The 24,816-nt window shown below is 44.1% G+C and overlaps 1 protein-coding gene across 5 annotated transcripts in view; it reads left to right on the plus strand.

Annotated features, from left to right (window-relative positions):
• The window catches only part of LOC135220964 (uncharacterized oxidoreductase TM_0325-like), a 108,413-nt gene that overhangs the window by 29,088 nt on the left and 54,509 nt on the right, over window positions 1-24,816 (plus strand). For 3 of the 5 annotated variants that reach the window (XM_064258635.1, XM_064258633.1, XM_064258634.1), the window contains exons 1-2: window positions 16,395-16,547; window positions 22,628-22,733. In XM_064258635.1, coding sequence (XP_064114705.1) covers window positions 16,410-16,547; window positions 22,628-22,733 — 244 coding nt within the window. In that variant the 5' untranslated portion in view covers window positions 16,395-16,409. Of the gene's footprint in view, window positions 1-4,783; window positions 4,924-16,394; window positions 16,548-22,627; window positions 22,734-24,816 lie in introns of those variants that run through there. The other 2 variants (XM_064258637.1, XM_064258636.1) reach the window with 1 other exon arrangement.

The raw sequence follows: 24,816 nt of genomic DNA on the forward strand, positions 1-24,816 counted from the left end.
TGTCAACCGCATGTAGAACAGTACCACCAGGCAGTTCATTCCCTGTGTCTTCATGGCTGGTGGTTATCCACCATCTCTTGCGAGCGAGAGGCTTTTCTCGCCCAGCAGCAACAGAGATGGCTGGATACCTCAGACAGTCCTCTGCAGCAGTATACCAGGGAAAGTGGGGGCCTCTCTCCGCTCAGAGCCACTCTTCAGCTGGTAGCAGATTTCCTCATCTTTCTTCGCTGAGAGAAGCTCCTCTCTGTCTCCACAGTCAAAGGATACAGAGCCACCCTGGCCCTAGTCCTTAAGCTGCAAGGAGTTGATAATTTTCCTCCTCCATGGAAATATCTCTCCTAATGAGGATGTGACTCTCGTCTTAAGGAGTTTGACTCGTAGACCCTATGAGCCTCTCTGGGAGTCGTCAGACAGGGATATGACCCTCAAGATCGTCTTTTTGGTAGCCCTGGCATTGGCGAAGAGAGTAGAACTCCACGGTCTTTCCTTCGATGTTAAACACTCAAGGGGATGGGGATCGGTTATGCTCTATTTTGTCCCAGATTTCGTAGTGAAGACTCGGAACCCTTCGGTCCATGACAGTTCGAGTCCTTCACGATCCCCTCCCTAGAGGACTTTGCCGGTAATGATGCGGAAGAGATGCTGCTTTGTCCTGTGAGGGTGCTATGGCGCTATCTGAAGAAAACTCGATACCTCAGGCCTGAGTGTCAACGCCTCTTCGTTAGCTTCAGGGTGACCAAGAAAGAAGTGTCCAAGAACACTTTCTTTCTGGCTTTGTGAGGTAATCAGGAAATTGTATGACTCAGACAGGAGTGCTGACGCTAGTACCTTTCGTCCAAGAGCCCACGAAGTTAGAGGCATTGGTCCAACCCTTGATTCCGCAAGGTCCTTGGACACTTTTTCCTTGGGACTTGTGGTGGCTGCTCAACAAGTTGTGTAGCTTACCCAGCTCCTTTACAGGACAAGGTAGCATCTCGTCCTTGTGATATCTTATAAATGGAGAGTGAATGAGTGTGTGACTGGCTCCTCTTCCTCCCATTTTCTTCCCTCTCCCTGCGGGCAGAGGGTAGTGGTCATCACAGCGCTGAACAGGAACGACGATGCAGGTAAGCTACGTAATCGAGCTCCACTTTATCCCTTTCATTAGGGATAGAAGCGTTTATCCGTCCCTTCCCTAACAAGGGGGAGGCGGACACCAGTAAGAAACAAACCCAATACTTTACATGTGGCTTCTTACTTATGACAGTTCTTGCTTGCTATTCATAAGAGGTACGCTTGCCTCCCTCTTATAAACTGGTCCAGAGGTCTGACCACTGATCTTGCAGTGCACACTCCGATCAGTTAGACAGAGGCTAGCTTCCCCCCCTTTGCTCTTACGACCAGGGAGGGAACCCAGGTTGGGCGAACACCAGTCTTTTCACAAGACTCAGATTCCTCCCACCAGTAAGTGAGCCTTCCTTATGTAAAGGACCGATGGTTTGTATAACATGTCGGAACAAATCACTGCTTTAGAAAGTAAATTTTATTTTTCCTAACTATACAAACCTGAGGTCCTTTACATATAGTCCCACCTCATGCCACCCCTTACTGTTCCTGGGCCTAAAGCAAAGTGATATGTTTATCTCCAGTCAGGCGGGACTCCCGACCATCGGACAAGCAGTTACTGCTGAACTACCTTGTTAGTAAATCTTGGTCCAGCTGGCACTGAATAGTAATTCCTTATGTAAAGGACCTCAGGTTTTTATAGTTAGGAAAAATACAATTTACTTTCAAAAATTGTGATGTTTGTGTAACATTTTGCCTGTTCGATTTCTCCAGTATCGTTATTCACGTGAATTATATTTCATATAAGTATCCAAAATCGCTTTAGCCGCTTAAATCTATTAAATTGCATTTCAAAGTGTAAAAAAGGCAATTATCCCTATGTTTACATAATTAAATTTTCGCTTCAACCAGTTTGCGTAACGTCACAGATTATGGTCGGTTACATAAAAATACACCGGACCTGTGCCTGGAACTACCTGCTCTTTCTATACATATTGTGGTTCCAGTATACCGTTAGTGGGATGGGCTGTTACCTCCACAAACTATATTGAAGCACTACCCGGGAAATTTTTTATTTAAGCCTCCGTACGAGTGAAAATTATAGCAATGTAATTACTTGGTAAGTATATATAAAATTTCATTTTATTATAAAAATGTAAATTTTTAAAGAAAGTAATGGTGATATGTTAGTAAGTTTTATTCTAGTAGCCACTGGCTCAAGATGTACAAGGGGGGACCCAAAAGTAACCGGAATTGTGTCATAGAATTTTATTCAGTTATTGTTACATGTTTACAGTCTTATCACCTTCAAAGTATTCTCCATTTGAAGCAATGCACTTATCCAGACGTGTTTTCCACTGTTGAAAGCAATTCTGGAATTCTTGTGAAGTTATGGCTTTTAATGACTCCGTCATTTTCTTCTGAACCTCTTCAACGTCTGCAAAACGTTTTCCTTTGAGGGCTTTCTTCATTCGGGAGAACAAAAAGAAGTCACAGGGAGCAAGATCGGGTGAATAGGGAGGGTGGGTAAGTAGGGTCATGCCATTCTTGGTCAGAAACTGTCTCACCTCAAGGCGGTGTGCGCTGGTGCATTGTCGTGATGAAGCCACCACCCTCCACTTTGCCACAGGTCGGGGCGTTTCTGTCTCACGACAATGCACTAGCGCACACCGCCTTGAGTGTGAGACAGTTTCTGACCAAGAATGGCATAACCCCACTTACCCACCCTCCCTATTCACCCAATCTTGCTCCCTGTGACTTCTTTTTGTTCCCCCGAATGAAGAAAGCCCTCAAAGGAAAACGTTTTGCAGACGTTGAAGAGGTTCAGAAGAAAACGACGGAGTCATTAAAAGCCATAACTTCACAAGAATTCCAGAATTGCTTTCAACAGTGGAAAACACGTCTGGATAAGTGCATTGCTTCAAATGGAGAATACTTTGAAGGTGATAAGACTGTAAACATGTAACAATAACTGAATAAAATTCTATGACACAATTCCGGTTACTTTTGGGTCCCCCCTCGTATTTGAGGTACAGTTCAGGTCCTCAGTGAAATGTTTGTGGCAATGCTTTTACGTTTTGCTGTCTTTTGATGAAATTTTATTGCAAAATTCCCAAAAATAATGGTGCTACATGTCATTATGTTAAGTATCTGGGGCTATCCTTCGTATACTTTATTTGAATTAGCAGTATGTAAACAAATGCTTCAAGCCCATATTTATCGATTTCTGGTAACGTGGCGTTTTTTCAGAATTATGTTTTATTGTCCTGCTCATGAAACTCCCTCATTTACAAAAGCCAGTACTGAAGGAAAGTACGTGCATAGTAAACACTTTAAAAATATAAGTAACCTTTGTGTTAATCAGACTCAAATTAAAGCAGACCCACACTGTTGCATCAGAGCAGTACTGTAGTGTTTGACATTACCTATAAATAAAAAAAAACAGTATATTGTATACAGGCAGCGTGTTCTTAAGGGGCTCATTTGGTAAAAAAAGTATTTTTTAAGTAATTCCCAGAACATTTGATGATTTTGTCTTAATGTTTTCATTAGTGTTCACAGACATCATGTGCTTCTACTAATGGCTTGCAGTCACTTTTCCCCAAGACCCCATTAAATTTGAAAGTGCTGTACAGTGATTACTGTTTCCTTCTAAGATTTGAAAATTTCATCACTAAAATTGCTAATGTAGGTGTTCGAAGTTATTAACTTTTTTCTTTTTCATGAATATTTCTAAACCAAAATATGTTAAGGAAAAATCCCCTCCCCTTGATTTTTTTTTTTTTTTCCAAAAGAACAGAAGATAACTTTTCTCGAAAGTATTAATCTTGCTTTTGGTTTCTGTTTCATTAAAAAAGACCAGTTAATTACGGCTCCGAAGCATTTTGAATTAGAAAACTTACAAACTGAGACCTTTGCGTTTCAAGTTTGGGAACTTGGAAGCAGGGGCGGCATATCATACACCATCATGGCTTATACAGAAACTGATGCATAATATTACATCACTGATAAGTTGATTAGTCTATCTTTATTATGTTAATTTATAATTTTAAGCTCAAAGTGTGAGGCTGAAAGATGGCTGGCATATGAGGTGCTCCACTTTTTGACTGGCTGGTGCCATACTGAGTTCATGCGATATATACTAGTGTCTTCTTTGTGTAGTCATTGTCTTTTCCCCCTGGCATAAGTGTCTAAGTTGAACTTTTGGCTTTGAAGAAAATGGCATGATTCAGTTGTTAAAATTAAACAATGCAAACAAACAACCCCTCCTTGAGGAAAACAGTAGATTGCATGGTGTAAACAAGCAAGTAGCTGTATGGTTTGACTAATCAGAGAAATATGTGCATTATTTTCTGGTTTATTACAGTCAAATAGCATAGAGATTTGGTTTAATTTTATTCTTTTAAGAAGTCCGTACTACTAGTATTAATTTTTTACTTCACCTAGCTTCGGTTACATGTGTGAAATTTCCATTAATTTATTCAAGACGAAGCATCATATTCACAGTAAGATGCTCTCAAGTACATATGATGAATACTTTACAGTTCAAATGGTTATATCTCTTGATTATATAATTAAAATTTACATTGCTTTGGTGGAACTTGTATAAATTTTAGAGACCCTGCCTTTCAGACAGTTTTAACACAATATATATTCCAATAATATTAAAGGTAATAATTAAGAACATATTCCAGAACATAAAATATATCAGAGATGTATACTGTTACTCATATTGCAGGTGCAACTTCAGGTATTGGGAGATGTATTGCAATAAGTTTAGCAAAAGAAGGTTGTTATCTTTCAATCACAGGACGCAATGAAACAGCTCTACAGGAAGTTAGTCAACTCTGTTGCAAAGCAGGCCTACCTGCAGACAAGGTAACTGATGGATTTTGTATGCCGTATGTACTAAATTGAGGTCTATGATCAGAAAGCTACATCTCAGAATCATTCTTCCTTATTCCATTCCCCTTGAGATCAAATCTAACAGTGTTATTACATATAATGACAAATGTATGCATGTGACTGAACTTAAGTTTGAAATTCCATCTCAGATGCTTATTTAGCAATTCTGCTTGTAACTTGAAAATTCCTGAATGTATAATTGTGACTTTGTTTATTGAGCAGTTTGACCACCAGATAATTCTGTCCTCATCAACCTCATCACAATATAGTAGTTGGACCCCATTATACATACTCTGATCCACTTATGCACTGGTAGCTGCATGAAAAAAATGTAAACAAAATTCATATTACAAGCACCATTGCAACAAGCAAAATCATGATCAAAACAAAGTGTCAAGTGATGCTTGTACCCAATCATTATCCTCTGTTCTGCTTAGCTTCCACCCATGTGGCACCCTGTCTTCCTGAGCTCACAATATTGCAGCACCTCATTCCACACTTAATCCATACATAGCCTTCTCCTGTGGCATATCTCCCATCCAGTGTGTGTGCGCTCCATTTTGTAATTTTTACATAGAAGATTCTACTAAATCTGTGCTATGGCTCCAAAACATACTAGAAGAATGAATTGTCAATGTGCACAATCTTCAAGTATTGGAAAATCGTTCATGAAATGTTTGCTATTGTGCCTATGAGTGTAAAAGTGAGTTCCATAGCAAGTGGTGAAGTGTTGGTTAAGGGGAGAAAAGTACTAAGCATGTGAGTAGAAGAAATGACAAAGAGGGCGTTCCCTATCAATAGAAATATTCTATGGTAGAAGGCATTTTCCTTGTGTGAGCAATTCAGCAATAAAACTGGTGTATTACAAAGTGAACCAAGCCATTTGGAGTCGGTAGAGCATGGTTAAGTCTATTCAGACATCAGTTTAACCTGAAGAATACAAAAGGGACAGGAGGAGTATACATACAGTCAACTGATGAAGAGGCTGCCAACAATGTATCCTGCTAGATTTAAGAAATTAATCACAGACAAAGGCTGATGATATATATATATATATATATATATATATATATATATATATATATCATATATATATACATATACGTACGTATACATATACATATTCATTACAAGGCTACGGTGGCCAAACGTTCGAATTGGCTAACATGGTAGAGGGGGTTTCATATCGATTCTAATTACGAAAACACAGAGTTCGACGGTGAATTTGTAAGGCCAGAATCGATATAAACTTATAGCCTCTCTGTTGGCCGACTCGATAATGTCACTAGGCCATCCTGATTTCGTTCCCGTCCACTGGACGGTGGTTCGATCCCATGAGGGGACAAAATTATCATCAACTAAAATTTCCCCTTCGGTACATATATGAAAATTTATCAATTCCAAGGTAGAGCGAATTAGATATTAAAGGACATTTGTAGCTCGAATGATCTAAATGAATCACGGTGATGTGATAATTATTCATACACATATACACATACACATATATATATACTCAAACATTGGAGCTGCAGCTCTCAAAGTTATACTTGTAGGCATCCAGGGAAAGGCATTCAATATAATTGAAGGTTTATTGCTAATGCCAACATTTCACAACTACATTGTTGCATCTTCAAGGCTGAAATACAACAAGTTGACTCTTAATAATTAATCATAAAAACCTTTATAAAAATAAATAAGTAAAATCACTACAGTATTCTCTTATTTAAAATGATAACTCATTTAAAATATATACAAAAAACACCATTGACACGTAAAGAAGGACCTACCCAGATTGGAGTTAAAAGGAAACTGTTTTAACAAGGAGAAAGAAAGAAGAAATAATAATAATAAACAACAAGGCGCACACGTACAATAAGCGAACGACAAGACAAATAGGGCCATTAAACAATGAACCGTTGAATAGATGATGTTTTGGGTGTTTAATGACGGGACAGTTCATTTTATCATAATGGACTCTAAGGTTGTTAAATCATTGTTTTTCTGAGTTTGTTCTATTATTTGAAAATCTTTGTTATCTATGGATATTTTGCATAATTTGGAATGGTTCTTTATATTGGATTGTTCTGGATTAGACAGTCTGCTTCCGGTTCTAAAACTAGCTCCTCTATGGGCGTCTATGCCTACCCTTAGCAGTCGTTAGGTACATCCAACGTAAGTTCTCTGGTTACAACTGGGGCAAGTACACTTATAAACTGCGTTGGATGTAAACAACGGACTAACTTTGTCTTTGAGCTTGAAGAAGTACCCGGTGGTGCAAGGATTTTTGGGGATTAATTTTAGATTTAAGGCAGGCAATTCTCTCTTAAGTAAATTTAGACACTTTTTCCTAAAATAGTCATCACATAAGTAAGGGAACGTTACACACATTTTCGTTTTCAGCACAGTATGGATAGCAGTGGGCATTTCCTTTTTCTTATCTAAAAACTTGTTTAAAGCTCTGAAGGATATCCTTTGAGGAAAACAATTATTGCTAAAGTAGTTAGCCAAGGTGACGACCTCTTCGTGGAAGGTCAGCCAACTTGACGAGTGTGTAAAGGCCCTGTGGAGGAGAGTAGAAATGGAGTTTAATTTAAAATGAAAATGACACGCTATAGAAATTCGTACCCAAACCTGTAAAAGTATATTTTCTATAAATCCCTGTATAAAACCCTAGTTCATTTCTAGAAACAGTAACATTTATTATTAGATTCCTTTTCCAGGGTGAACTTGATGTTCGGGTGTTGGGTGTTAACAGTCTAAAAAGGAATCGGCATTAAAATCACGCTTGAAAAGAGCAAACGTGTCATTGACGTAACGTTTATAAAACAAGGGGTGGAAAGAAAGAGGGCAACTATCCAGCGCCTGTTCTTCCAGAGAACTCATAAAGATATTGGCGAACACCGGGCCTAAAGGGGAACCCATTGCCATCCCCTCCACCTGTCTATATACAATGTTATTGAAAATAAAGGCTGTGTCCAACATGGCCAATTCTAAAAATTGCTTACATAATGTCCTGTTAAAATTATGAAATAAAACAGCCTCACTAGAAGACAACTTATCAAAATGGATCTCGATGGTCTCTCCCACTGGGACGTTTGTGGAATAGAGATTCCACATCCAGGCTAACCATGAATAAGTCAGAATCCTCTTTGATAATCATATCTTTAAAACTAGCAGAGGTTCTTATTGAGTAAGAATTTCTGCTTAAGGGTTCTAATATTGGAACAAGGTATTTGGCTATTCTGTAATTTGCTGAATTCATAGAAGAGTGTGTGTGTGTGTGTATATATATATATATATATATATATATATATATATATATATATATATACTGTGGAATTGCGAGTTACATTAACTTTTTTTTTCAATGGTTCCTTATAGAAATGTTCAACTGAAATAAAAAATTTCTTGAAAGAATAATGCAGTTATGTACTGCATACAGATCATATACAATATAATAAGGTTACCTTTAATGTAGTAGCCGATTCACATCTCGCCTGCCTGTGCTCTCTCCCTCTCTCTCCTGCCTGCTCCCTCTCCCCCTCTCTTGATTGATTTGGATATCCTAGATTAACTGACAGCATATTTATCATGTCTTTAGTATATTTTTGAAAGGGGAATAAATATATAACCATTACAGTACTGTAAAGTTTATTTACACAGTTTACATACAAAGTATGTACATACAAAGGTTAACAGCTATGTTTGCTTGTTCTACATACTACCTTATCACTTTCATGTGTTTTTTACTTTCACTTCTGCAAATCTTGTCTTTTTTCTTATATATCCTAATATCATTATTTAACTTTCTAATTTTAAAGAACACTGATATTTTGGCAAAGAAGGCTATGACATCATTTGGTAAATCGACTCCCGCACATTCAATTTCGGATGCAATTTTTTTAAAGCAATCTTTTCCCGCCTGTGAATCTTTGACTCTCATTGTTGACATTACTTCAGCCATTCTATGCAGAACATTTATTTGGTCACATACGTTAACACCAAATGCATTACATGATTGTTTGTCTCCTAACTTATGAGAAGAATTCAGTAGATCAAACCACTGATCCACCATGTTGATGAACTCAGCAGTTTCCTTCCAGTACCTATTCTCCAACAGTCCCCTTTCTCCAAGATATGTAATTGAACTAGAGCATGCATTTGATAAAAGTTGGGTTGCAAATTTAACGCGCTGTCGTTTATGACCTGATACATTCAAATGCATTTCACTAAGTTTGTATGCTAAACCATACTCGGTCTTTGTCGCTGTTAACATTTCCCTGATACAGGCTTCAGATATGAAACTACCATCGTTCAGGTAAAACCCAGAATCAACAAGATTATTCCTTATTAGTTTAATTAAATGTGGTACATCTGCAAACACACATACATCCCGATCAGCTACTGGGTTCTTAAAAGATGTTTTCTTCGTTTCCATAGGATCAATGCCTAATTGCTTCCACATCTTAATATTAGTGGGCCCTAAATCATGGACTAGAGCAACAAGAACATACGCGATTTAAGAATATGTAAAATTGTAATACTAATTTTACCTGCCTAATAAAAACTTTAAGGATATGTAAAAATGTTATATTAATTTGACCTGTCTCTTGATTATCACTTATGACTGACCTCTTCTTGTGCAAGCCTAATCCATTACTTGTGGCCAGACCCATCAAATAATCTCCCCCCCCCCCCAACCCGCCCCTAACACACACACTAACATCCTTACACTTCGTAGAAAGATTTATAAATAGATATAGACCGATAGTTAGATCGTTATTTGACCAGGGGTTTGAACATTGACAAAGGTGCAGTAGGATGCACTAAAATTAAAACTTAATAATCAAAACTGCATAAATGAAAGTCCTTCAACAATGGTTCCACAAAAAAAGTCAAAGTAATGGCACATTTGCATAAATATACAGTTCAAACAGTCCAACAAAACACAAAAATTGCAGTACATTGCTATAAATACATAACAATTCCTTAAACACAACACCTCCCTCCAATAAAACCTGTAACAAAGCCATAAACACACACACACACATACACACACACTAACACATAGTACTGCATTATAGTTTAATCTCCTTGAGGCATAAGGAGAGATGGAATTGCATCATCCTTTAATGTTCGTTGTCGCTTAGGAGTATCAATTCCAAGGAGTCTGGATTTCATGTCATCTTTGTAGTCAGTGTCAGCAAAATGCACAGAGCATAGGGCTGCATTATCAGCGTTTATGCTATCAGTGCGACAACAGCAATGAATCCATCGTTGTCTAAGTTCCTTTGCCCTTGGAAAATGAAAGAATCGTACGTCTGATCCAGATGGTTTTCTTGTTGTATTATAGCACCCATATACTGAACAGTTGTTTGGCATATCTGCAGAGTATGCCGGTGGGATCTTTCTGGTGTATTTTTGTTTTTAAATAAATATGTATATACGGTGTTTGATATTATTATTTAATTCAATTAATACACAAACCCACTTTTTGTGATAGCCTTTATAGCCGCCTCTCTACTTGTGTTAAGAGTCGGCGGCAAAGGTATTCCAACATATTATTTACATTCTTTCGCCCTTTAACGTGAGGCTGAGATATGCATTTAACGTGAGGATGAGACATGTATTTAACGTGAGTGATATTGATCCTGTGACGAGACATGTATTCATCCAAAAATTACGCTTATGCTTCGGAATTACCGAGGGGAACTTCAAAGGTTTGTCCTTGTTTTGTTTTTATGGTAATTTCTCTTCTCCTTCATCCTTTCACTTACTATCGGACGAAGGTAGAAGAAGGGGCGTGTGGTGGTGATGTTTGGGGGATCTCCTCTCACTTCGGAGGGCGGTGCCCTCGGGTGCGAGAGGAGTATCCTTATTACTTTAACCTTTTCTCCTTATTTTACAGACTAACAGTGGTGATTGTGTTTACAGCAGTATTGGTTGGATAGCTCTTCGTATTGGTTATCCTAACCTTGGATTTGTACCTGTGACTCATAGTATTTTGTGATACCGATCCTCAAGTGTGTGTACTGATCCCCTGTTGATAATCATGTTCATTTACCACTACTACCCTGGAGTTACGTCACTGGACGAAGCTTTCATGCTGTCCTGTGATGTTTATCTATTCCTGATGGTAGAAGTCTGGCAGAATTTGGAGGAATCGAAGAGGAAGAGAGCTCGTCAAGTGTCGTCATCCTCCTCTTCGAGATCATCATATTTTCATGTGTCCACCCCTTCGACTTCTAAGGCTTTGCTGTAGAAGAGAAGGTGGTCTTCCCCCCCAAGAAGTCTTGTCACGGGACTTCTAAGGGTCTGTCTCGCTCCGGTGAGACAGGTGGGTCTTCCGCTGGTCCTCCCATTCCTCTGGGTACAGGGCCAGTCTCTGCTTCTTCAGGGAAGAAGACGGGGACCATGGAGGTACCAGCCACTGCTGGTACCTCTCTCCCAGCTCCAGAGGGTCCACCTCCGGACCGGGAACCGTCACGGCCGCTCGCTTGCAAGCGTCGCCGAGTGTACAGTCACCTACGGGTGACCGTGCAGCCAAGGTCCAGACTGCTGAGTACGCTCACCGTGTCAGGACCCAGGCATGGAGTGGAAGGATGATAAGAGTTGCTCAGGTGACTCTTGCCAGACCAGAGATCTCTCTCGCGGCGATCGTCCAGTACCCAGGGTTGACGTGACGTTCCCGCGGGGCCAACCAGTCTCGGTGGTGGCAGATGCTTCGCCTGCCAGGCGAGAGTTTTGTAACCCTCCTCGATGAAGCGTTCTCTCCACTGCTGCTCCCGCAGGTTCCTCCGGACAGGTGCATTTGGACTGTGTAGCTACCGCAACTGCCCCAACTCCGTCCTGGATGGAGGACCTGTCGGTTGTGCTGAGGTAGCTGGCGAAGTGGAAGTCCAGGAAGAAGAGGAAGGTGTCGTTGTCTTCTTCATTGTCGTCTTCTGCCGCCTCTTCCCCTTCGACTTTCAAGGCCCCCCAGCCGAGGAGGAAGAAGGTGGCTCGCCACCCTCCCCCCCTAAGAAGTCTCTGACAGTGACTTCTAAGGGTCTGTCTCGCTCCGGTGAGACAGGTGGGTCTTCCACTGGTCCTCCCATCTCTCCTTCCCCAGGGAAGAAGAAGATGGGGACCGTAGGGGTACCGGCTACCGCTGGTACCTATGCTCCCGGCTCCAGAGGTTCCACCTCCAGACTGGGAATCATCTCGGCCATTCGCTTGCAAGTGTCACTGAGTGTACGGTCACCTACGGGTGACCGTGCAGCCAAGATCCAGACTGCTGAGTACACTCACAGTGTCAGCGCCCAGGCACGGAGCGGAAGGATGGTAAGAGTCGCTCAGGTGACTCTCACCAGACCGGCAATCGCTCTCGCAGTGATCGTCTGGTACTCAGGGTTGACGTGCCATTCCCACCAGACTGTTCACGTAGCGAGGTTGGGAAGAGGTCCCCCCTGGTCACTGGGTCCAGCCTCTCCTGGACCTGGTCACCAGGTTCAACCGAGGCTGGACCTGGTACTGTGGCACGTCAAGAGGATGGTGCTCGCTCTCACCGTGTTTTAGTGGACACTACCAGTCACCCGACCGTTGCTCCCACCGGGACCGAATGGCTCGCACTACTGGCAGCAGCTCCCCTGATGCACGAGACCGATGCTACCGTCCTCGGTCCAGTGCTTCTCTGCTGGTCCAGACCTGCAGCTTGATCACTACCGTGGGTTGATGATTGCCTGCAGTCCTCCCAGCCTATCAGTTCTGCTGGTGGGCAGGGTAGGAGCGCTCATAGCAGCTCCCCTGACACACGAGACTGACACTCCATCCTCAGTCCAGCGCTTCTCCGCAAGGAGACCGCTGGTCCAGACCTGCAGCTTGATCACCACCGTGAGTTGGCAATCACCTGCAGTCCTTCCAGCCTACTGGTTCTGCTAGTAGGCAGGGTAGGAGCATCAGGTCTCCCTCACCTGTCCCTTCAACATCCTCGGGCTACACCAGGAGGAACAAGGCGAACAAGAGTGACTGTGATGAATGCACTTCTTACGGACCGGCCATGAGCCTGGTTCGGTCTTGGGACCAAACAGATCTTCCACTCAAGTGGTTAGAGGAGATCGTGGGGGCTGGTGAGGACAATGACACTTTCATAGACTCATGGAGTGACCATCACCGCTGTTCACGTTCCCGCTTGACTGCACACGCAGAGACCGGTGTGGGCTCCCCCTTCGGTCCTTTTGAGAGGTTTCGGCCTCAACGAGGACTGGGAAGCGTCAGAGGATGGTATCGGTGCTCTCCTGTCAGGTGCATGCTCAGCCCTACCCAGACGACAGTCACGGTGGCGGCAGACGTTTCACCTACAGTACAAGTTTCGTAACCCTCCTTGGAGAAACGTTTTCTCCAGACGGTAACGTTTTCCTAGACTCGGAGCGGCCATCACAGCAGGTTGATGGCTGCCCGTAACTCGCTTCTCCAACTGCTAGTTCTGCTGGCAAGGCGAGTGAGAGCGTCCAATCTTCCTCCCCCATTCCCTCTCTTCCTATGGCTGCGACGGGAATGGGAGAGATCCTGCAGACCGTTCTCCGTAGGATTCCGCGTCGGGGACTGCATTCCTGGAGGGGCCTTCGGGTCCTACTGGACATAAATCCCCGTCATTGAGGAAGGATCTTGCCCATTCCTCCTCGATTTCTACGGGAATCTGGAGGACCACCACCTGATGATCGTCTGACGAAATTCAGGGGGCGGGGTTCACCGATTGCTTAAAATTCTTCAGAGTTTCTAGCACTCTCCGAGTGTTTTTGTCTTCAATATGCAAACACTTCGGCGAGACCACGGTCCAGAGTGGGCGAGACAAGAATTCCTGATAATTGTTTCTACGATAATCGGGAATCTCGCCGAATGCTTGAATTCCTTGAATTTCTAGCGTTCGAAGGAAGTACTGCTGCTGAAGGAAGAATATCTTGGGAGGGGCTCAGCCTGGATGGACCTGACGGTCCGTCGCCTCAGTAGGCGGTCACCCCCGGGCAATAACAGCCAATCCTCCTCTCTTTTTTCCCTTGACTTCTTTGTCATACCAGAATGAAACAAGGAAATAGGACTTTGGTGGAGTTTACTCCTCGGAACTCGAACCCGAGAGACTATGTTTTTGGTTCAACCCTAGGGATTTTACCGAACATACATCAATCCATTCAGGATGGATAGCACCGAGAGTTTGAATGCCTCTCCAGTGCTACTGTTTTAGGAACATCCAGTTCGGCTTGAACTAGTTGTCTTCGGTATTCTGTTATCACGGTAGAAGTCTTCCTTCAGGAAAACTTCACCTTCGCTCTCTTCATTAGAGAATGAAGGAGGTCGGCTTCCAGTCCTTATTCTTGTTCCTCGAATGGAAGAGAATTTAGGCTGGAGGTCTATGTACAGGAACCTACAAATATACTACTTATATTTCTCTCGCGACATGCTTCTGTTATCAGTTGCATTGTTCGAGGTGTAGGCACATACTGTAGTTAACTCTACGGGTATGTGACCAAGTCGTATAGTATCTTCTTAATTGAACTACAACGCGGGACTGCCTTGCAAGCCTCCCAAGAGTTACCAGTTTTGATTTTGAGATACTAGTGGTATTGTTTACAACAACAACACCACAGCATTTGCATTCACCGAAATCCGTTTCGGTTAAAATGCAAATGCTCGAGCGTATTTTCTTGCACTCGATGGTTCTAGCCAAACGCATTCCTTCATGGAATGGATTACCTGGCAACTCAGGATGACAAATGAGCGAGAGCTAGTGGTGTCTGGGCTGCCTGCCAGCCCTGCCTGCCGCAGCCAGTCCTGCTGGCTCTCCAAGATAGTTCGGTCGGGTTTTGTCTCTCCTCCTCTGCGATGATTGACTACCGAATCAAATCTCTACCCGGAAATCACAAACTTAGGTCTCTGGTTGGCTGGAATTCTTGCATATGTGCAAGCCCATCTCTACTGCATCACCTTTTGCCATTGCAAGAATTTTCAGACAGGTATCTCACTAGACTCATTATCATCTCTCTGTTTACCTCACGGTAACAGAAGTCTGTAGCCTAGTCTTCCACTTCATCGCACTTGCCACTGCAATGACGCAGAATGATTTCTTCAGGCATCTGAGTTTGTCTTCTAAATACATCTCGTAACTCGTAGGTGTGCAATTATTCTTTGTTCACCCTGAATTGTAGATGAATAACGGAAGACTTCACCTGTTCCCTGCCCTGCCAGCTCAACTTCCAATTAATAGAAATGTCCTCCCTGATCCAGCCCATGAGAAGCGGTTCTTCAGGCAGTACAATCCCTGTGTTTTCTGGGTTTTCATTACAGAAAGGCGCTCCACTTTCATTGCAAACTCCGACTTCTCACCGAACAGCAATGAAATAGCGGTTTAGCATTCTCAGTCCTCTGTAAAACAACGGCTTAAAGCCGTCTCCACTGGTTGATGTCATCGACTGGACTTTTCTACATTCAGAATCTTGAGAGTTAACTTCTCTTGATTCAGCTGTGAAGACAAAGGGTTGCATTCACCTTAGTCTTTCACTGGGATATAGTATTGTTTCTCCTTAGTTGAAATTCAACTACTATGAGAACTTCTGTCTTGCCATCAGGGACCTCGGTCTCTTAGAAGGCAATTGACTATCGTCTGATGTGCGCATGCCTTGAGAGAATCATCATCTCATCTCCCAACATCGGTGGCAAACAAGATAGACGATTTGTATGGTTTCTCAGCATAACCCTTCAAAAGGCAAGTGTCATGTGACTACGTCTCAGATGCATGACTGCTCGCATCACACTGAGTGGAGTCAGTCGACAGCTGTTGAAGAGTCCGAGACCGTCATGAGTTACGCTGTGGACTTTGTATTGTTTGATCCAGATCAGTCATTACTTTGTCCTATTGGTGTGTTCCTGTACCCATAAGGATCGATACCCTCCATGGAGGTCCACATTCACCTTAGTCTTTCACTGGGATATAGTATTGTTTCTCCTTAGTTGAAATTCAACTACTATGAGAACTTCTGTCTTGCCATCAGGGACCTCGGCCTCTTAGAAGGCAATTGACTATCGTCTGATGTGCGCATGCCTTGAGAGAATCATCATCTCGTCTCCCAACATCGGTGGCAAACAAGATAGACGATTTGTATGGTTTCTCAGCATAACCCTTCAAAAGGCGAGTGTCATGTGAGTGTCATTACTTTGTCATATTGGCGTGTCTTTATCCGCTGCGGAATACTACGAGACCATGAGAGACTTCTCTGCAGTTGGATAGTCCAGTGGATGGGTACTTGTCATCACTCCAAAGAATATGTCGGACAGGAAGATAGATAAGGTCATTGTGACCATATTTATCTTTCCCTTCAGGCCTGCCCACAGGTCCTTGGAACCTCATTTCCTTGGACCAGTGGTGGATGCTTGCAGGTTGTTTTTGCTTACCCAACTCCTTCAAGAGGACGAGTTGCATCTCACCTATGGTGTGCTGTTCTAGAGGTAAGAAGGATGCGAGAGTGACTGGCCTCTCCACCTTCCCTACCTCGTCCTTCCACTCTTCTTCCTTTGGGTTGAGGATAGGACTCGAACTTACACTGGCTGGTCGGACGATTGATGCGGTAAGCTTATACATAAAGCATCCTTTTTATGTTTCTTATCAGAATCATAGAAGCAATCCCACTCCTTCCTCCAGCAAGGGGAGGAAGGAGATTGGCAATAATGCAAACCCTTCCCAGAACTTTGCATTAATGTCTCCGACTAAATATTCTTCACAGCTCATTTTTGGATGAGTTACGATTCCTCACTCATTTCGAAAAGGCCCAGAAGTCTGACTCTTGATCATGCAGCTCCTATACTCTGATCAAGTTGTCAGAGGCAGGGCACTCCTCCTCACTCTTACAACCAGGAGTAGCAGCCTAGGCTAGGTGTGTAGAACTCCAGTCAGTTCGTGAGGCGCTCTCAGATTCCTCCCACCAATCAGTGAGTCTTCCTTATGTAAAGACCGATTGTTTGTATATCGTGTAGGAACAAATCACAATTTTTGAAAGTAAATTATATTTTTCCCAACTATACAAACCTGAGGTCCTTTACATACATGCCCACCTCATGCCAACCCTCAATCTGAACCTGGGCCAAAAGGCAAAGTTGAGTGTTTACATCTGGGCAGGCTAGCCTACCCGCCTGCCACACGGTAGTTACTGCCTAACCACCTTCTTCAAGAATTTAACAGCCATAATTCCAGCTACGCCGAAAGTAATTCCTTATGTAAAGGGCCTCAGGTTTGTATAGTTAGGAAAATGATTTTTCTTTGTGCCTTGGAAACATGCTGTGCAATGCTATCTGTTTTTCAGGAGTTTTTAACAAATCAATACTTTTAAGGTCTATGGATTTTGTGGGAGAACTGGGATCCTTAATTGTTCCGACATGTAATACAAACCCTCGGTCCTTTACATAAGGAATTACTATTCAGCTCCAGCTGGACCGGTCGTAAGATTTACAAACAAGGTAGTTTGGCAGTAACTGCTTGCCCGATGGTCGGAGTCCCGCCCATCTGGAGGTAAACATATCACTTTGCTTTCAACCGCTGTCGGGTGGAGACGTGTGCTCGCCTCTCTGCCCGCCTCTATCGTGAGATATTGTTGGAAATCAACCTAAAGCTGCATACTTCTACCTATTTCTTTAAGAATACTTGTGTGTGTAAGATTGTAAGTACTCACTTCATTATTTTTGTTCATTTACTGAAATTGCATTGCTGGACACCATGCAGTCCCACGAAATGGAGAAGCCCCCTCGCCCCCCACCCAACTAGAGAGTGTGCCCTGGAGTGGGAGGCTGCAAGTGTGGGGCATTTCGGTCCAGCAATGCTGTGGACCCTCATCCATTATGTACTAGGTGCCGAGGGCATGAATGCTCTCGGGCCGTACCCTGTGATAATTGTGTCTCCTGGTTGGCCAACGGTGTGCTGGACGAGGTGAATGCTCTCATCACCAGAGGGAAGATTCACTCAGGTCCAGCAGGCCGGACAAGATGCTTCCCCCTCCTCTGCCTCGCCAGCGGCGTTTCTACGTGCCTTCGGTAGACCTGTTGCCGACCAAGCAGGTTGATCGGGAGATAGCTAGGCTAACTCCGGCAGTGCCTCTTCATCACCTGCTGTCCTAGAACCTCTGGTTCTCACAGTTAAAGGCATCGGCCTGGAATTGACTGCCATGGCAGCTTTCCAGGCCGTCTCCTTGCTAGATCTGTGGTCCCTCACAGTATCCAGAGTCGCAGCCTCCTTGGGAGCTATCGGTCCCGAGGAAGACTCGGCATTCAGGAGACTCTGCCAGTCTGGAGGTAGGGCCATCTCCTACCTTGCCCACCAGACGGCCAACCTGTGGGCCAACTTGGTCCTGAGACGACGGAACTCAGTCCTGGCTCGGATAACCAGAGTGGCCGGTGGAGAGGTAACACTGGGTTTATGTAATGGACTGTTGCTGGGTTCCTCTTCTCTCTTCCCCAAAGAGATGGTGGATGCTGCGGTGGAAAAGCAGAGAACTGAGGACAGTGACCACCTAGTACACCAGGCAGTTTCGAAGACTTCTGGGCAGTCTCAATCAACTGCGGCCAAGGCTTGGAGCTTGGCTAGCGCTTCCTCCGCTCTGAAGACACTAGCACCATCGAGGGCAGTGCGAGGAAAGACCCAGCCTTCCTCTTTCGCTTCAAGGAGTGAGCATCAGCCCTCCTCCTCCCAAGCTTCCTTCTCTCGGAGAGCGGCTAAGCGGAAGGGGAAGAGAGGGAAACGCTTGGGACGGCGTTCCCCCTCACCTGCTGCCGGAAGTTGGGGGGTGCCTGGCGAGCCATTGGGCAACTTAGCAGAGCTACAGAGCCAAGACCTGGGTAGTGGATGTCCTTCAGGAGGGATATCTACTGCCCTTCGAGTCAAGGCCACCCCTCACTTCCGACCCGGTCCACCTTCAGACTTATGTCCCCGGTTCTGCCAGGGACATAGCGCTTTGGCAAGAAGTGGAAGTCAGCTGAGCAAGCGAGCTGTGGAGATCGTACAGGATCAGTCACCGGGCTTCTACAGCCGATTTTTCCTTGTGGAGAAGTCATCAGGGGGCTGGCACCCGGTGATAGATCTCTCTCCCTTGAACCGATTCGTTCGCCAGACTCAGTTCACAATGGAAACAGCATGCTCAGTGCTCGATTCCATTAGGGAGAATGATTTCCTGCTTTCGGTGGACCTGAAGGATGCGTATTTTCAAATACCCATCCTCCAGTCCTCCAGGAAGTACCTCCGCTTTAGTACCTCCGCTTTATCCTTGACGGGATGGAGTACCAATTCAGGGCACTTTGTTTCGGTCTCTCAACTGCCCCACAGGTGTTTATGCGAGTGTTCACTCTGGTGTTGGCGTGGGCCCATTCGGTCGGGATACATCTAATGAGGTATCTCGACGATTGGCTGGTCCTGGGGAGCTTCCGCTCGCAGTCGCTACAGGACAGAGATTGACTCCTCGACTTATGCCGCAGTCTGGGGATCATGGTAAATGTTAAGAAGTCAGATCTCGAACCCAAGCAGAGGATAAAGTACCTGGGCATGCTGATTGATATGGTAGCAGCACGAGTCTTCCCCGCAGACTCACGGATCTGCAGTTTCAGGGAGACAGCTAGATGGTTCCTGTCACGACAGGAACAGTCAGCTCAGCAGTGGCAAGTCATGATCGGTCACCTGTCGTCACTAGAGAAGTTAGTCCCTCACTGGCATATTCACCTGCGGTCTCTCCAGTGGAGACTAAAGGGGTGCTGGTCACAGGCATGGGATCCTCAGTCCTTCCTGGTTCCTCTCACGGAGGAAGTAAGGGAGAACCTGGCCTGGTGGCTAGATGACAGGAACCTCTTAATAGGAGTGCCCCTGCGTGCTCCCCCTCTGGAGATGTTGCTGTTCTCAGACACATTGACCAAGGGTTGGGGCTCACACCTGGAAGAGTTGCTGGTTGCAGGAGTGTGGAACCATCACGGCAGGCACCTTCACATCAACTTCCTGGAACTCAAGGCTGCGTTCCCCACACTCCAAGAGTTCCGGAAACGACTAATGGGACACCCAGTGGTGTTGATGAGCGACAACACCATGGTAGTGGCATACGTCAACAAACGGGAGCCTAGTGTCCCTCCCGTTGCACCAGTTGACGATGCAGGTGTACGAGTGGGCCGTAGCTCACTGTATAGCTGTCAGCCAGATACATTGCAGGCAAGAGGAAATGTAGTGGCAGACAATCTCAGCCGCCAGAATCAGGTGATTGGGACCGAATGGTCTCTACACCCAGACGTGGCGGAAAGGCTCTTTGACCTATGGGGACATCCAGTAGTGGATCTGTTTGCCACCTGGCACAACAGAAAACTTAAGGTTTTCTTCTTAGTTGTGCCAGACCCATGGGGAGCTGCAGAGAAGGCATTCCAACACCCATGGGACAACCTCGTAGTTTACGCCTTTCCCCGGTTCTGCTGGACCCATGGGGAGCTGCAGAGGAGGCATTCCAACACCCATGGGACAACCTCGTAGTTTACGCCTTTCCCTGGTTCTGCCTGATTCGCAAGGTGATCAACAGATTGCTGATCACAGCAATCTTCAGATGATTCTGGTGACACCCAAATTGCCTCAGGCCATTTGATATCTGGACCTGCTGATTCTTCTCTCGGAGGCACCGTGAGAGATTCCCCCATGGCACAACCTGCTGTGTCAACCGCATGTAGAACGGTATCACCAGGCAGTTCATTCCCTGTGTCTTCATGGCTGGCGGTTATCCACCATCTCTTGCGAGTGAGATGCTGAGCAGCAACAGAGGTTGGTTACCTCAGACAGTCCTCTGCAGTAGTATACCAGGGAAAGTGGTCCATCTTCAGCAGGTAGCAGATTTCCTGGTCTTTCTTCACCGAGAGAAGCTCCTCTCTGTCTCCGCAGTCAAAGGCTACATAGCCACCCTGGCCCTAGTCCTTAAACTCCAAGGAGCCGATATTTCCACCTCCATGGAAATATCACTCCTAATGAGGAGCTTCGAGAGGTCTTGCCCACCCAGAGAACTCAGGCCCCCGGGGTGGGATGTGACTCGTCTTAAGGAGCTTGACTCGCAGACCCTACGAGCCTATCTGGGAGTCGTCAGACAGGGATCTGACCCTCAAGACCATCTTTCTGCTGGCCCTGGCATCGGCGAAGAGAGTAGGAGAACACGGTCTTTCCTTCGATGTTTAAACACTCGAGGGGATGGGGATCAGTTATGCTCGATTTCGTCCCATATTACGTAGTGAAGACTCGGAACCCTTTGGTCCCTGACGCCAAGTTTGAGTCCTTTATGATCCCCTCCCTGGATGACTTCACCGATAATGATGCGGTTGAGACGCTGCTTTGTCCTGTGAGGGTGCTATGGCGCTATCTGAAGAAAACTTGACGCTTCTTCGTTAGCACCGGGGTGACCAAGAAAGAAGTCTACAAGAACACTGTTTCTTTTTGGCTTCGTGAGGTAATCTGGAAAGCACACGACTCCGAGAGGAGTGCCGACACCAGTACCTTTCGTCCAAGAGCCCACAAAGTCTGAGGCATTAGTCCAACCCTTGCATTCCGCAAGAACTTGTCCATGGCACAGGTACTGAAGTCAGGGGTTTGGGCCAACCAGACCACCTTCACCACCACCTACCTTCAGGATATTGCCCACAGGTCCTTGGACACTTTTTCCTTGGGACCCGTGGCGGCTGCTCAACAAGTTGTGTAGCTTACCCAGCTCCTTTACTGGACAAGGTAGCATCTCGTCCTTGTGAGACTGCATGACTGGAGAGTGAATGGGAGTGTGACTGGCTTCTCTTCCTCCTCTTTTATTTCCTCTCCCTGCGGGCAAGGGTAGCGGTTGTCACCACGCTGGACAGGACGGTGTTGCAGGTAAGCTACGTAACCGAGCTCCATTCTATCCCTTTCATTAGGGATAGAAGTGTTTATCCGTCCCTTCCCAAGCAAGGGGGGAAGCTGACACCAGTAAGAGACAAACCCAATACTTTATAATTGGCTCTTACATAGGACCTAGTTCTTGCTCGGTTTTCATAAGAGGTACTCTTACCTCCCTCTTATGAATTGGTCCAGAGGTCTGACCACTGATCTTGCAGTGCACACTCCGTTCATATGACCAGGGCGGGAACCCAGGTTGGGGGAACACCAGTCTGTTCACAAGACTCAGATTCCTCCCACCAATAAATGAGTTTTCCTTATGTAAAGGACCGATGGTTTGTATTATGTGTCGGAACAAATCACAATTTTTGAAAGAAAATTGTATTTTTCCTAACTATACAAACCTGAGGTCCTTTACATATAGTCCCACCTCATGCCACCCCTCAATCTGTTCCTGAACCTAAAGCAAAGTGATATGTTTACCTCCAGTCGGGCGGGACTCCCGACCATCAGACAAGCAGTTACTGCCAAACTACCTTGTTAGTAAATCTTACGACCAGTCCAGCTGGCGCTGAATAGCAATTCCTTATGTAAAGGACCTCAGGTTTGTATAGTTAGGAAAAATACAATTTACTTCCAAAAATTTTGATTTTTTTATGTTCAGTGACTCTCAGTGAAAACATTAACTGCAGGTATAGGACTCGTGTAATAGAGCTGTGCATTTGGGCCATGTTCATATATAGTTTACATAGAATAGTAAATGCTTATAATCCTCTTTTTTCATCCTAGGTTCTCAGTGTTCCAGGTGACTTAAGCACAGATGAAGATTGCAAACGCATAGTTACTTCAACGATTAATCACTTCAATAAATTAGACATCTTGATAAACAATGCAGGTAAACCCAAGTTCAAGATTTTAGTTTTGTTGTTAGTTGTACAAACATGACAAATTCCACAATAATTTGTATTTTTCCTAACATACAAACCCACGACATCTTGTTATAGGAGTAGCTTAGACGCTCATGCACAGATGGCTATGGTAGACTCATTTAAGAGAAGAGCTAGCTATAAAAGGTGCCCGCAGGACCAGATGTCCCAATTGTGAATAGCTAGAGATGACTGGTTAATCCTCAAAATGGAGAGAGAGATTGAAAAAGGGAGAAGCATGTGGAGGGAAATTAAATGTACATGATGTAGTGGGTTTGTATGTTAATAAAAAAGGGATTTTGACGTAGGAAAAATCTATTTCTGGGTGATTGGCTCGTGTCGCCCTATGAAATATCCTTAAGTTCATTATTTCTAGGTAAAATTATCCTAAAATTACCAGAGAAAAAATAAAATCAAGAAAATGTCAGTAAAACTGACTCGCTCACTCTATAAAAGAAGTGTCGGTATGGAAATAGGGGCGAGTGGGATCACTACCACGAGTCATTTACCATTTAGACCTTCCAACATAAAAATCCCCCCCATGAGAGAGCTGATACTAAAGGGTGATGCGACCGCTACTACTACTACTACTGACGCCACGCGGAGAGCAGCGCCCCTAGCGGTCATCCTTAATCTATGAACAATCTTGTCTGCAGGGTGGGTAAAAAGAAATAGGGTGGGTTTCATAGGGCGACACGAGCCAATCACCCAGAAATAGATTTTTCCTACGTCAAAATCCCTTTTCTGGGCTCAGCTCGTGTCGGCCTATGAAATAGTACCAGAGAAACAGACAAGATGGAATAAAAGGACAAATGAAACCAAATAGTAAAAAACTGATATAATATAAGTGAAATTCAAGAACTCCATTACAGTTGATACTAACAAAAACGTTACTTAAAAACTAACTTATACTAAACAATGGTAGGGTAACCATACCATATTAACATAAAGTACTTAAAATTAGCTTATACTAGACATGGTGATACATAATAGTGTAATGGTAAATAGAACAATATAGAATGATTCACTAATTTAAATATTTACAAAATATACAAACTCATTGTGTTCTACCTTAGCATAAAAATAAGGGTAGAAACACTGAAGTACATTATATGTACACAACGTGGATGCCCCTAGCAAAAAAAAAATAAGGGGCATTCCACCAATACGATCCTAGCGGCTAAGGCTAGAGTATCACGAGAAGCATGGCAATAGGGTGAGGCATGTTGGACGAGGTAGGTAGAAAGGAGACCTGGATCTATACTACAACTACTGTGCAGTATCAGGAGAAACAATGTTTCCCGCTGCTACTGCTGAAAATTTTAAAGATTCCAAGGACTTCAGGTAATGACGTTTAAAGACTGTCGGTGATTTCCATCCAGTATACTTTTTAAGATCCTCAAAATTCATATGGTGAAAATAATTAATTGAGGTGGCCACTCCTCTGATATCATGTGCTTTAGGAAATGATTCAGGGTTGGCTTGTTTAATGAAGTAAAGGATCTGATAAAGTGCCACCTTTTTCTCTCGTAAAGAGAGGACCTGAGGATCTAGAGGATGTATGAGATAGAAAGGCTCTTAAAGTTGATACTGGGCAAGAAAGAGAAGGACTGCGGAAGTGGGATAAATTTCCAAGGGGCCCCACCTTGCAAGAGGTCCTCATTTTTTAGCAAATAAAAAACTGCGATCCGGGGAGGAAAGTAGAACTTCTCCTGAGGGGAGAAATTCTACATGACCCGCATCTCTGGATAGAGCCGACAGTTCTGAAATTCTGGCTCCTGAAGCCAGGCTTAACAAAAATAACGTCTTCCTGAGTAGCATTATGAATGTGCAAGACAAGTTGTCAGTATCTGAGGCTAGTTTGAGGACATCATTCAAGAACCATGAAACTGAAGTAGGCCTTTGAGAAGGTCTAAGTCTAGCACAGGCTTTGGGAATAGATGTAAAGTAAGATTCCGTTAAGTCTATTTGAAAACCCAACTGAAAGATTTTCTTCAAATCCGATTTATTAGTAGTAATTGTGCTAGCTGCTAAACCTTTTTCAAATAAGGA

This window comes from Macrobrachium nipponense, chromosome 2 (assembly GCF_015104395.2).
Source record: "Macrobrachium nipponense isolate FS-2020 chromosome 2, ASM1510439v2, whole genome shotgun sequence".
NCBI lineage: Eukaryota > Metazoa > Arthropoda > Malacostraca > Decapoda > Palaemonidae > Macrobrachium > Macrobrachium nipponense.